This window comes from Oryzias latipes, chromosome 17, assembly GCF_002234675.1.
Source record: "Oryzias latipes chromosome 17, ASM223467v1".
NCBI lineage: Eukaryota > Metazoa > Chordata > Actinopteri > Beloniformes > Adrianichthyidae > Oryzias > Oryzias latipes.
The window spans coordinates 22,373,711-22,388,142 of record NC_019875.2 but is presented as its reverse complement, the minus strand read 5'-3'; the positions used below and the strand labels follow the sequence as shown (position 1 = coordinate 22,388,142).

The window sequence follows — 14,432 nt, the reverse complement described above, 5'->3', positions numbered from 1 at the left end:
TTGAGCCAGGCTCTGTTCAGGACAGACACGTTTGATTGGTAATCATGTATCTGAGTTGTACTGCAGCGTGTAACAGCTTCCCAAAGGCTCATTTTAATACTTTTCCGTCTCTGGGATCCAATTTTATTGCCAGGCCACAGCAAACCCCGTCTTCTGCTTTGGTTGGGAGGAACAGCAGGTATTTTTCATTTGTGTTACACTTTCAGGATTACAGTTCTGAATTTTTTAGACCATTTTCCTTCATCCTGCCAACCAATTATTTCAGTTTTACAAAACGGTCTCAAGTTTCCGCACCAAGATGGGCCTAAAATTTCACAGCTCCAAGACTGGTTCAGCTCAACCTGTTGTTTCTCTGGAAGAAACTGTGACAAATGCAGATGTGTGACTGTACCAGAGTCTCTGAGTTTGTGTTCTGTCCCCAAATGATAACAAACTCCAGTGGAGTCGCACTCAAGGCTTCTACTTAAAGAAAAAAAAACGTTCCTTGTTTTACATCAATACAGGCAATGCAGGCCAAATAAATATTTGCGGTCAAATAAAAGTTTAAAGTGAAATTTTGTCCCCTTGAAACAAAAGAACATCCCTGATTGTCTTTTCCAGACTAGTTTTGTCTCTTTTAGTTTCAAAAATATGAATTTAAACGAAATTCTGATGCCCTGCTGCTTTTTTGTCCAACCAACAATAACAAGCAGAGTAATGAGTTTGACTCTCCATACTGTGCCCTTGAGGGCTGTGAAAGATTGCAATAAATGAAGCCTGTCTGACAAAAATGAATGTGAAAGCACGTAAGCAAGTAACTACAGTCTGTCACACTGACATCAAAGGTCAGTCTAAACTACCTCTGACTAACTTTGACTAATTAATCCATCTGTGAGCTCTCTGTCTGGGCCAATTGGCTCTCCCAGCTGTCAGCTTAACTCAGGATTGGACAGTGATAAGCTGGGTTTGGGAATGCTGCAGCATGATATGACATTTAAACTTTGTCCCTTGAAACAGACTAATTCGTTTCTCCGGCGCGCTGATGCCACATGAAGAGTGCATTGATCTGGTTGTCTGTGGTGCTTTCATGCTTGTGGGATAGTTTCACCAAAGTTTCATCAGCAGCTTTAATGTCAGAATAATGGCGTTAACTGACAGGGTAAGAGCCATTGTTGTTGTGTGTGTGTCTGTGTGGTAAAACAGAGGTGAAGAGAAGAGTGAATGATGTGATTTGGCTGATTTTACACTAAGAGAAAAAATGCTTGAGCAACTAATTTCTGTTTTTGAAAATGTTTATAAAGGCTGAAAATCTGTTTTCTCTTAAAAAAAAAAATCAATACATTTTTTTTTAAATAACACACCACACACTTTTTTTCTGCTTTTTTTAAACTCGAGGTTGAAGGAATTGACATCTTTGAGCTGCTCAGGAACACGGCAGAATCAGACAGTTTCCGTGACGATTATATGTGGACAATGACAATTAATGAGGTACGTTCCAAATTCATTTGGCATAGTTTGCTTGTGCCCAGCTACTCCGGGGACGGACAGCATGATCACAACCTCATATTGATGTGATGTAATTATCAGAAAAGTGGTGAGGTCAGGCCTGACCAAGCATTGTTTAGTTTTATCATCTCATTTACAGTTTAATTAAGCTGTTGGGTTGTTGCTGGTATGTTTATGTGCCTGTTTTGTGTCTGATAAAATAATGATCTGATTAACAGTCCAGGAGCAGCAGCAGCTGTTTCATGCATAGATATATTTATGAATCCTCTTCTGTTTTCTCAGACCCAAACTCTTCAAAGAAGTGCTGCTGAGGATTTCTTAGACACTCTGCTGCAGGACCCCTCCGCTTCACCTGGATCCCCCCCATGGTCACCCTGCATCACTGACAGTAGCATTAACGAAGACCCCCTGACGGATTCCTCTCACAGCCCCCATCAAGTTTCTTGCACAGCTTCCCCAGCCTTTGACATGCTCCCGTTCCATCAGACTCCATCTTCAGGAAGCCAGCCACCCATAAACGAAAGGAAGTCGGATGTTACCATCGATCTAGGTACAACTAGAATAAGAAAACACATCAATTTTGCATGGGGCAAATTCGACTGCAGCCACAAAGAGACTCAGCAGACAGCAAGGTTAACATTCAAGGTTAACAAAGAGGAAACGACAAAATAAAGACAGGCAATAACGCAGATAATAAAATTGTGGAATTTTTCATGTTAGAAATGATTAATTGCACCTTTGACCAAAGACGCTTTCGTAGAAGAAACTTTTGTTCTCATTGTGGAACATTTGCAAACATGAATCCGGAGCAAATGTCTCCCCTGCTTTCATGATCTGACTGGTCTCCACACAGCCAGGAGGAATTTGAATAAACCAAATCTTAATCAATATGAGGACGTCAAGCACAACAAAAAAGCTGAAACTTTTGTTTAAAAAAAAGTCTTAATGAGGTGTTTGGCCATCAAATACAAACTTTCAAAAATTTTAGCACAAAGTGCTGACATGCTGCTGATGACACGCTCTGAAACAGCATGTGAATCCTGTTTGTGGCCACTGAGATGCCACCCAAAACTCCTGCATTAGAGACGATTTCCGTCGTTTCCTTCAATTTGGCACCCATCTCTCAGAAAAAGGTTCAGCCTACCCGACTGCATCCTTCTTGCAGTTCCTCATCAAATAATGTCATCAGAAATTGGATTTTGGAATATCTGATGAAGCAAAATAGAAAATCATATTTTGGAAGATACAATCAGAGCAGTGGGAGGATACACTGACGCCAGGCTAAAAGTGAGTGAGTGACAGTAAAGGTTGGGTGTGTGTGCAAGAAAGACAAAAGAGGGGGGCCAATATTAAAAAGATTGTCTTCTGAACTGTCCTTCACTCTCTTCCACTGAACAGTGAGCAGAATTTAGCATATTGCATCATTTTGTTCTGCTAGAGATGTTTTAAACGTGCTCTAAATTATATTTTGGTTTATTTATGCAGCCTGTAAATGTCTATAGACCACAGAGCCCTGGAGATGACATTCAAAAAATAAAATTATTCCTTAAAAGTAATAATTTGTGGGCACAAATTTGTATTTCATGGCCAAAAAAATTGATTTTTTTTCTAGCATTTGAGGGAACAAATGAGCATTTTGTCTGCACATATTATTCTTTTATGGGCACAAATTAGTATTTTAGTTAATCAATTCCTACTACTAACTTGCAAGGAAAAATACAAATTTGTGTGCACAAAACACTGATTTATATGCACTGAATAGCAACTTACTCATTATAAATGCTCATTTGTGGCCACAAATTATTGATTTGTGTGCATGAAATACAAATTTGTGGTCACAGAATGGTAATTGGTATTCACAAAATGCTTAATTGTGAATGTTAACTGTGCACACAAAATACTCATCTGTGGCCACAAATTGCTAAGTTGTGCAGACAAAATACTAATTTGTGCCCCAAAAAGTGCTAATTTGTGCACCTAAAATATAAATGTATGCCCTCAGAATTCTAATTTATGATCACAAAATGTTTATTTGTGTGCACAAAATATTAAATTGTGGCCACAAAATGGTAATTTGAGTGAACTATTTTTTTAAAGAATGAGGCTAATAAACTGTGGTCACGTGGGAGAAATAAAGGTACCATAAATCTCATTAAACTAAGATTAATGACGTTTCATTAGAAAATGTCAAGATTTATAAATAATTTTCTCTTTCTGCAAAACTTTACACATATATGAGAGTAAAATCAGAATAAGATGTTACATCAGTAAACAAAGTGATTGCAATCTGAGGTCTCATTTGACATTTTCAACCATATTTAAATTTTTCATTTGTGTATTTTTTTGTTAGCAGCAGGAGTGAAATCTTGAGAACAAAAAGGAGCCTTGGCGCTGATGAGGATAATTTTCTCAGTGTTTGCTCCTGTTGTGCGAGAAACACTGACAAATTCAAACTGTGACAAATTCTGTTATCACTGCGCCTCGCCAATCTCTTCCTCACGTCCCCAGCTGTTTGGATGTCTTATGTGTCTGCGGCAGTCCTCGTCCTCTCAGCTTCATCCACACTCATACCCCTCTTTTCTCCATGGTCCAGCTCATCGGGGGAAGATAGACTGGTGCTAACCAAATAAACACCTGCCACCAGCACCAAATATGCTGCTTGACTGAATCATTGAAACAAAACCGTCTTTGTCCCTTTTTGAACACTTCCTGGTGATGAAATAATAATGATGTATAATTGGGATGATAAGATTTTTATTTTTTATCTTGGTTTTTGAATGTTTTTCTTTCATTCTTAAGCAGAAACAGCAAGATGTTTTAGCAGGACTTTTAGTAATTTTTTTGTTTTTCCTTTTGCACTTTTCTTCAGGCTGGGACTCTGATCTCCATGAGGAGCTTGGAATTACATACTACCTCAGCCAAGATCAAAGCTCCCTCCTACCATCCAGTCACACCCTCACAGTGAAAGACCTGCTCATATCCAACTTTGAGCAGAAAGTAAGACCAGCTAATAACTCTTAATTTAGCTAATTCTTTTTTCTTTTCTTTTTTTTAAAATCTCACCACAAATATATTTTAATGATGGTTTTCATGTACCGGTAGCTCAGTAGTGCAATGGATTTGACTCTGTAAGGATCACACATAGCTAACTAACATACTCATTCCTTTTACCAAAGATTTCGTTCCACTTTTTAAATTGTTTCTTTAAAAAAAAGAAAAGAATGAATGTTTTTAAATTTCCTAAATAGAAAAAGGTTGGATTTGCATTTTAGAAAATTCCACCTCTGGTAAATATGCATTTTTTGTCAGAAATATTGATATTGTCACATTTGAACCAACTCTTTCTTCAACATCAAACATGTATGTGGCTGATATTCTTATAGAAAGGTTTTCAAAATGCCGTTTGAGAGTTGCTCGAAAGTTAACCAGTGCAAATTTTGAAAAAGTAAATGTGTAAATTAACAAAATCTTTATTGAAATAAAATTAAAAATGAAGTACATTTTTTGAACATTTTAACTAACAAATTTCACTCTTTTGACGGAATGACCTATATAATAAAAGCTCAAGATGTGCAGTCTTGACAGACATCTTTGACTTCTTTGTTGTCTTTTTTCAATCTTAGTTTTTTTCCTCCTTTGAGTTCCTCCTCTAAACTTCCCATCTTCAAAGATGCATTTTAAGACAGAAGTATTGTTTCACAGGTGCGCAGAATCCCCAAGCATTCCCTGCAGGAGCTTGTTCTTAATGAGGATGAGAAGAAGCTTCTGGCCAAAGAAGGTGTCAATTTACCAAACAAACTTCCCCTGTCCAAGGTAAATAATGCAAACATATACAGTATATAGGGCAGTCTCCACACAGATGCACTCATTTTTTGATAAACATCTTTAAATTTCAATCCACGTGGATTAAAAAAAAGTCCTTTTTCTCGTGTTTTACACCTTTCTTCTTCTCTCTTTGTTGTCCCTATTCCCTTTTGTGTTTCATCTCTCTGAAAGTTTGAGGAAAGGATTTTGAAGAAGATCCGGCGGAAAATCCGCAACAAGCGCTCAGCTCAAGAGAGTCGGAAGAAGAAAAGGGAATATGTTGACAGTCTGGAAGGACGGTAGGAGCCAGCTCCAGTCAGGATTCTTGTTCAGTTTGTCTTAATCTCAGTGCAATATGGCCTTGGGGCAGTCTTTTTTTTCTCCAGTTATTTATGTAAAACATTATATAATGTTCCTGGCCTCAGCATTTTCAAATGCATACATTTCTGTTTAGGTCTTTATATTCATTCCTAATCAAACTTAGAACATCTAAGAAGAGAAGAAATTACTTCAAAGATACGTGTTAGGTCATTTTGGAGTACAGCGGAGAAGAAAAGCAATTATTGCTCACCAAACTGAATCATATTTAAAAGCTGCGTGTCAATAATTTTGCTAAAAACTGATAGAAAATAAATAAGAAATAAATACATTTGAGGTTTATCCTTTAGCCAAATATCTTTCACATCCTTTCATTTATTGAAACACATCTGTTATTATTTTCTAGAAAGAAAGAAAGAATCTACCCATATTTATGATACAGAGGCGAATTGATTTTCCCATCATGTATGTTTCAATCATTGACTGTATATGTGAAGTGGACTGAGTGAATGTGATGTCACCCGTTAAAATTGGTTGAATAAAATTAAGTCCCATAAATTTATGTTGAGAAATGAACAGCTGTTACTCAGCCATTGTGTTTGTCAGAATAACCATTCTTGCTCTTCTACATTATTTTTTCGACATGTTCTAGCTAATTACAATTTTATTATGAATTTTTTTCTGTAGTCCAAGTTGTTCAAGTTATAATCTGGCCAGTCAGATGCCTCAATAAAGTATGTGGTCTTACGTTTAATGTTTGAAACATTTGATTGGCAGATTCCCCTGAGCCAACTTTCCAGTTGTGGGGATGTGGTTTTCCAAAAAGCTCACTCCTAATTGGTCAGACTATTTGCCGTAGAAATGTTGACTCAATCACTGCTTACTGAAATCGCATGGTTCCAACATGGCAACCTCCAAAAAATATTGTGACTGAATTGACTTAATTTGTCAGAGCTGGAAGTAAATCATTTTCTCACTCAGTCCAGTTCTCACATACAGTCAACGGTCTGAGTCAATGTTTCTATGGCAATCACTTTTGCCAATCACGAGTGAGCTTGTTGGAAGTCCACATTGCTACCACCTGAAAATGGGCTTGGGAGAATCTGTCAATCAAAAAAACTTTTTGACCAGGAAGCGTGATTTCCCACTTTTATAAAAATGGGTCTGGAGCCTAAAAAAAAAATTACAAAGAACTTAAATTTCCAACCTTTTCCCGCTGTTTGTCTCAGTTCCATAAAACTGCTTGTGCACTAAAAAAATCATTTGGGAGGTTCTGGTCATGAAGGAGCATGATGTTTTTTTCTTTTGTACTTTTAGGGTATAAATAAAAACAAAAACTGCAACATGATTGTCCTAAATCTCGACAGCAGCTAAATTTTTGTTTAACCTCAGACCTATTGTCACAGTTTTCCCACCAAATCCTTGTTTTGGAGCAGAAAATGTGCAATATGGATGAATTAAGCTATCTGGTCTAGTATGAGCGTTGTAAAAGCAAGGATTATGCCATAATCATCAAATGCATTTATTGCTAAAGAAAGCAGCAGTATGATAAGTAATTACAGTTGTAGAATCATGACTGTTTGGATTAAGTATTCAACACGTCTTCGTTGTTTCTGATCAACCCAGCATGACTCCAGTCCAATAGTACCCCTGCAGGGTACCTGAAAGCTACCCATTCTGGGTCTGATGCACTCAAGTGTGACAGCAGGAGGTACAGCAGAGCAGCTAAATTGCTCCACATGGAGGCTGCAGGAAAGCTCAAGCAAAGCCTAAAGATGATGCAAGTCGATGCTCTGCAGGGCCAGAAGGTTTTGACAAAATGAAGTTCATTTCAGTTTTCCTCCTCCTTCCCTGTCTTCGGGCAGTGCACCTTACATAGAAGAGCCAGCAAATTTGTCACCAAATGTGCAAATCCCTTCTGCCTCCTACATGTTGGCACTTCCCTCCATCACACCTCCACAAACAATGAGGCGTGGTGCCATGCGTCGAGGTTGTTGAGCCCTTCGAAGTTGTCATTTCTCTCCAAATGTGTTGAATTTTTGAAATATGCACCATTGAGACTTTCCAACTTGTGTCCTGCAGATGCAGGTTGTATGGAAGTGCTCTCTGATTTAGCATTGTGTCAACCAAAAGCACAGTTGGCAACCACATAAAACCTTGAGAAAAGTGTTTTTTTCTGATTTATTTAAACAATAGATAGAATAGATTGCAGATATTTTGTCAATTTGTGCAGAAAAGTGATCAAAGCCAGGTCTGAGTCGGATCGAACAAACCTTATCTGTGCTTTTTGAAAGTGTTTATCCAAGTCTTGATAGTGTGCCATTAACATTTCATTCAAGTTTGAGTTCTGCTGCCTCTTAATAACAAAAGTTTCATAATGAGCTCAGATTGTCTCTCCTATTGAGCAGAGTAAGCATTTGCTGGTAATTAAATGAGCTGCAAGCGGATCACATAAACAGAGTCATTATCAGCCAAGCTCCACAATGGAGGATGACAAAAAGAAAACAAAGGACAAACAGGAGAAAAACAATCTACAAGAGGAGGGGGTGTACACAAACTGAATGGAGTGGTTGATAACAGGCAGCAGACGGATATTAGCTGAAGAGGAATAATGGAGCAAGCAAAAATAATATGGCTTGATGCTTTTTTTCACCTTTATTTAATCAACTGTATGTATGTTTCCTCAACTTCTCTTTGTGCAGAATGTCTGCATGTAGTGCTCACAACCTCCAGCTGCAGAGAAAGATCCAGCATTTGGAGGAAACCAACAAGTGAGTTGTCTAATAAACGGCATCATCTCCATTGAATAATTATTGGTATTAGCCAAATGTTCTTTGATGAGGCTTTTCTTTTGACAAAGCTGAAATTGATGTTTCATTGAAAGTTGGTAAATCGTGCAGAATCAAAGGCTTCCTCGATTGAAACTGAGAGCATGCTCTCCCGGTATGTAGCTTACAGCCCCTCACAACCTCAAGCTAACATTAGTGGTTCAACAAAAATGGCAATCAATATTGCACCTACCCAGTTGTACAGATAAGATCCAGATGCCAGCTTGGGAAAACAAAGACGGTCTGCAAGTGGATGCATCAGAATAGACCAGAGCAGGGAGCTTGTGGCCTACCCAATGTACTTCTATGTTACACTTTTTTTTTTTTAACAGTGTCTTTGCATCTGCTCCTCAATCACGATTTGAATAAAGAAATACACAATTTTAAGCTTAACTTTCTGTATACATGTCCTCCATCATGAGAAAAATGTCACAAGAACATGTTAAAAACACCAAAAATACAATTTTCATCAGTTTGGGTCTTTAGGGTGACTATAAAAGAAATAAATATATAATGATAAAGTCTTGAAATCATGAAAAGATTTAATATTTTACGAGAATAATTTCATACAATTGATAAAAGTCAATGTTTAAAAAAATAAAGTTGCAAATTTAAAAATTAAAAAATATTTTAGAAATGTAAAAGTGTAAATTTTTTATTTAAAAAGTTGTAATTTTACAAGGAAAAAGGTACCGGTAAGCTTTTTCGAAAGTAAAGTCCCTGGTGATCTGTTAAGGGTTTACTCCAGATTTTCTCAAAAGTAGCTGGGTTTTCTCCAGCAACCCTGTGACTCTTAAAGGGATCAGACAGGATCTGGAAATGTATGGATGGTAAAGCAACAATAATATTTTTAAAGAAGAAACCCACATCTCACTGCACCATAAAAATCCGAGTTGAATTGAACCCATCTGATGATTATCATCCTTTCCATACTTAGTGAGCTTTTCTTTCATTGTGTATTGATGCTTTTTTGGTGATCTCTCTTCCTTTAAGTAACATGTGAGTTGAATCACATCATGCGGTGACGTCAATCTGTTTTCACACAGCCTCAGGCGCTCCCTCTTTGGAGGTTTTAACCCTGAACTGATCGTTTTTAGGGTTATTTTAATAGAAAATATTTAAACTCACGTCTTCGTTTTCTCCTTAATAAATCACACTGTCCTTGTGTTACTTTTACTCTCTAACAGTGCCGCAGTGAACTGAAACAAAGAAAATCTTGTAAAAGATTCCCAAAAAGTCTCTTTCCCTCTAGTTCCTCTTCTTTTTCCTCGTTTACCAGAGTTCACAGGCTCTGAAAAAAGGATGCCCTTGTTTCATCTTCGGGTCTGCGGTTGAAAGTTTCTCCCATTCTCATTCATGTTTTTGTCTGTCTTTGTTTTGCAGCGCTCTGCTGGAGCAGCTAAGCAGGCTACAGGCTCTCGTTCCTAACAGCCCCAGCAAAACAATAGGCAGAAGAACCTGCGTTCTGGTGAGAAATGAACAACCGCCACTGTTTGCACCCCCAGGGTTAGTTATCTGTAACAAGTAAATATAAGAAAACAAACCAGTAGAGGTTTAGTGGGGGATAAACTACCAAATAGTATTATTAAACAATGGCCAGACCTCTACAGTGACTCAGGCTGTGCTTTTCTTTTGAATGATATAAAAGAGGGTTTGCATGCCACCTTTCCTTATCCATTTAGAAATATGCTATGTGGGTCATGCAATAAAAAAAAACTTCATTTTTTCCTTTCCTTGTATTTTCTCTGCTTTCTTCATCACTATTGCCATATTTGTGTCCAGGTTTTGCTTCTCTCCTTCTCTCTGTTCATATCCTCGAATCTTCATCCAGACCTTTACAGCCAGCGCAGTCAGGCAGAATACATGCAATCCAAAGGTCTGTTTGCACACACTGTCTTCTCATCACACACTCACGCTCGCAAGCACACACTCATCTCTGTTGCATCTTTGCCTCTCAGCACCGTCTCGCTCCCTGCAGTCCATTGATGAAGAAGGAGGTGTCCCTCCTCATCTTCTGCACTCCATCTCTAGGGGCTTTGAAGCCCTGCGAAGCCTGGCGAAGAATATCTGGGCTTGGGCAGAGCTTTCTACAGCAGCCCTCCCCTCCTCTCTCCACCAGGATCACAGCCACGAGAATGATTACTGGTCTCACTATAGGAAAAAGATGTAGCAAAGGCTTGCTTGCAAGTGCATCATCCAAGGAGGCATTTTAGAGCTTTCTAAGCTTCCTGTAAAGACTGTTTGGTGCTCCAGAGCTCAATTTTTTTGGTCTGATGCTTTTAAAGGTGTGGACAGTCAGGACACCTCTCCAGTATTCTATACTTTTTGGTTTTTCTTTAAGAAAACAAAAATCTTAAAGACAGAGTGTATCACGTACTATTTAATTTAAAATTGTGTTACTTTTACAGGTACTTTGCTGTATGTTATCGATTATGATAAGAAAGCATTTAAGTGAAATGTAGAAAAAAGACTTTATATTCAAAAATTTCAAAAAGAATAAAAAATGCAAATAAATTATTTGTCTTGGTTTAAAAGTTTAAAAGTTGGTTTTAAATGGTTTAAAAATGACATAAACTAAAAAAAACAGTCCTAATTATGTTGAACTTGACATAAAAATTACAAAATGTTCACCTGACCTGAGTATTAGCCGTCCACATAAACATGTCAGTTTGACCAAAAATTAGGGCAAAAGGTTCTTGTAAATCGGACATGGTAACATGTATGCAGTTACCCCTCTCAGAAAAAGTATCTTACAGTACTCAAAGGTTTTTTTTTTACCACTGCCAGTATCAAAAGCAAGCAGAGGAGGACTCAAAATAAAGAAGTGCAGCAACTTCCTTTACTTCAAAATCCTGTAACCATTTCTGTTTTAGAACAGTTGCAGAAAAACTATGATCAAGGCAGCTGAGAAGTCTCCAAGAGACCTGCTGCCTCTCTACAAGCACTGGGAATTGTCAGCATCCATGTGCGTGCCTGTCATCGTGTGAGTTTGTATACTAACAGATGCTTTCTGCAAAACCGGCTTGAGCTGAAACGTTCTGACAGTTTTAAATGGGAAAATTCAGAGGGCTGAGCAGTTGTGTGCCTTCACCGTTCACTCTGCAACCTAATGGCTTTGCAATTCTGCACAGAAAATATGCCGTTGAACTGTTTTACTGAATGTGCAGGGAGGAAGAATTATGCATTGGGAACCACAGATTTTATGCAGTGCCTGACAGTTTTTTCCAGCAGAACACCAGCTCGCAGCAGTCCAACATTTTGCAAAAGAGATGTACTGAAATTCAAAGCAAAGTTCGCAGCATGGCTGTACGCTGAAGGGAATTAAGCAACATTCTTGGAAGAAAACTGGAGCATTCTGAGACTGATTGGTTTATTTTATGCAATCGTGCTTCCAAAGGGATCATCAAATTTTATTGAGATTGGATTTTGAATACTTAAATGTTGGTAAACCTGCATTTTTAATCCATGCATCCATGTCTTTTGTTAGGTTTTGAGTGCATTTGTGTTGAAAGAATTTAGACTTTATTTAGCTCTTGTTCAAACCCTCGCTGAGTGCAGCAGCTCAGGCTGAAAGCTCCAAAGGTGCACTTAGCGATTTGAAGAAACACTAATTTCAGCAAAGCTGAACCAAAAATACAAATACACAGGGCGCTCTGGCTTAGAGTCTGAAATGAATTATTGATCAGATAGCTTCAAGCAGAGGGTTTTGGTGTATTCAGAGCGAGTTGGAGCAAAAGGTAGACATCCAATCAGAATTTTAATCATGCTTGATTTTAACAGAGGCTGCTGTCTGAGGATAGAAAATACAAAAAAATAAAAAATAAATAAAATCAGATAAAAGTTGTTCATAGTTTTTGCAATGCTTTTCTGTTCATGAAGTTCATTAGCGTTTGCAGAAGCAGCAGGTTGCCTACCGATACATATATAATCAATATGAAAAACCAGATTGACATTTTAGCAACGTAAAAAAAGTATTTTTTAAGAGACTTGGGTAAAAATGCACATCTACAGCAATCCTTGAACAATAATAATAACAATAATATTAACGAATTTCACTAGAAAAGTGATAAAATGGGAGTTACGCAAATGAAAAATAGTAACATAAAATGTTTAAAGCTGCTATATTTATTCAGTAGATGTAGGAGGATGCCTGGGTTATTAGAAACATGATCCAATAAACCTTGTGGGTAAAGTTACACGTAAACTGATCAGTACTTACTGCCATCCACCAACAGGCAAGATCACAACAGGTATCACCAAACAGAGGAGATGGTTTGATCCCTGCTGTTAGTTCTCTAGGTGAAAAAGTTCTTCGTAAGGACCTGTACTGCTTTTTGCCCTCCCTTCTCAAACACACAGCGGGGGCAAAACGCTATGTGTCAGTCAATGATTCTGCAAGTTGTCCCACTTAAGAAGATGACAAAGTTCTGTAATGTTGATATACTTCAACTGTGAGAGTCGGCATGTCAAATTAATCCAGGGAATCACATTGTAATGTTTTTAAAGAATTTATCTGAATGATGTCGCAGAAAATTGAGAGTTGGTTAGAAATAAAACTTCACATTAATACTCTGTAATGTAACCCTGGTTGACAATGACAGAGGTCAAATGTTTCCTGGAGGTCATCACCATTTTTTCACTGTAGCTGCTATTAAGGTCCATTCTTCCATGCAGATCTTCTCAGGAGCTGTGGTGTTTTGGGCTGTTGCTGGGCAACAACAGGCTTTGAACTCCCTCCACTGATTTTTCTTTATTGAACGTAGGTCCAGAGACTCACAGGTCACTCCAAAACCTTGAAATACTTTTTATGTCGCCACTTCTTTGTTGCCTGGGTGATGTGTTTAAGATCCAGCCATGTTTTCCTCCTCAGAGCTCTCACTGATGGAAGTAGATTTTTTTCCAAGATCCAATATTAGTCATACTGTGAAAAACATTCTAAAAGCATGATGTTACCACTACCACACTTCACAGTTGGAATGGTGTCCTATAGATTAAACTCAGAATTCTTCATCTTCCAAACACAGCAAGTGGCGTTTATACCAAAGACATTTGACCACATGATATTCTCCCAATCCTTCTCTGTGTCATCCAGATGGTCTCTGGAGAACTTTACATGGGTCTGGACATGTGGTGGCTTAACCAGGGGGACCTTTAGTTCTGCAAGATTTGAATCTGTGCTGACATAGTGTGTTAGCAATAACCCTTGTTACTGTGGTCCCAGCTCGCTTCAGGTCATGCAGTTTTCTTACAACTCTCAAGCTCATTCATACATCACTAGGTGATATCTTACATGTATCCCTAGGTGAAGAGAGATTGTTGGTGATGTTGTACTTCTTTATTTTTTTTAAAGATTACTCCAACAGTTGATTTCTTCTCTCCAAATGGTTTGCCTATTGTAGATTGGTTCATTCCAGTCTTGTTCAGGTAAACAATCTTGTACCAGGCATCCTTTGACAGCTCTTTGGTCTTGTTCATGGTGGAAGGTTGCAGTCTGACAGTGTAAGGGTGTGGACAGGTGTCTGTTACAAGATAACCAGGTCAAGCAGGTGACAATAATACAGGTAACAAGTGAAGGAGAGAAGAACGTTGTAAAGAGAGACAAAATTTCTTGCTTGTTGGAGCTAAATACTTATTTTCTGTACCATTAAAATCAGACAATTTGATTTCCTAGGTTTTTTTTTTTTAAATTTTTTCTTTCACAGTTGAGATATATGATAAACATAGCTTACATCTATTTTATTTTAAGTGGGACAACTTTCAGAATCCTTGATGGACAAATCCTTTTTTGCCCCACTGTAGATGTCAGCATAGCCTGACATCATTTGGTGTCATACATGAAGTCTGTTGTGCCCCTGTAGTGTTGAATGTAATAGATCCCATCCTGACAAAATGTGTTTTGCCAGTGAGTTTATGTATAATCCATGACATGAATGCTGGATCATCCTGCATAGAGGTGAGTTTGTCCTTCAGGCGAGGAGCTGAAAAGCTGCAGCAGCA

At 38.0% G+C, this 14,432-nt stretch overlaps 1 protein-coding gene across 1 annotated transcript; it reads left to right on the top strand.

The window, feature by feature from the left end:
- The first annotated feature begins 908 nt into the window (after positions 1 to 908).
- On the top strand, positions 909 to 10,949 carry LOC105356229 (cyclic AMP-responsive element-binding protein 3-like protein 3-A). The gene is made up of 10 exons (XM_011486697.2): positions 909 to 1,138; positions 1,375 to 1,467; positions 1,768 to 2,035; positions 4,355 to 4,482; positions 5,188 to 5,298; positions 5,482 to 5,588; positions 8,310 to 8,378; positions 9,819 to 9,903; positions 10,218 to 10,311; positions 10,394 to 10,949. Exons 1-10 carry the CDS (start codon positions 1,121 to 1,123, stop codon positions 10,603 to 10,605), a joined length of 1,185 nt encoding a protein of 394 aa, XP_011484999.1. The 5' UTR covers positions 909 to 1,120; the 3' UTR covers positions 10,606 to 10,949.
- Positions 10,950 to 14,432: the final 3,483 nt, after the last annotated feature.

Bases quoted from the DNA above. Each gene is read 5' to 3' on its own strand.
- LOC105356229 (XM_011486697.2), top strand. The intron at 4,483-5,187 runs GTAAGACCAGCT...ATTGTTTCACAG, and splicing joins TATCCAACTTTGAGCAGAAA to GTGCGCAGAATCCCCAAGCA. The intron at 8,379-9,818 runs GTGAGTTGTCTA...TTTGTTTTGCAG, and splicing joins CATTTGGAGGAAACCAACAA to CGCTCTGCTGGAGCAGCTAA.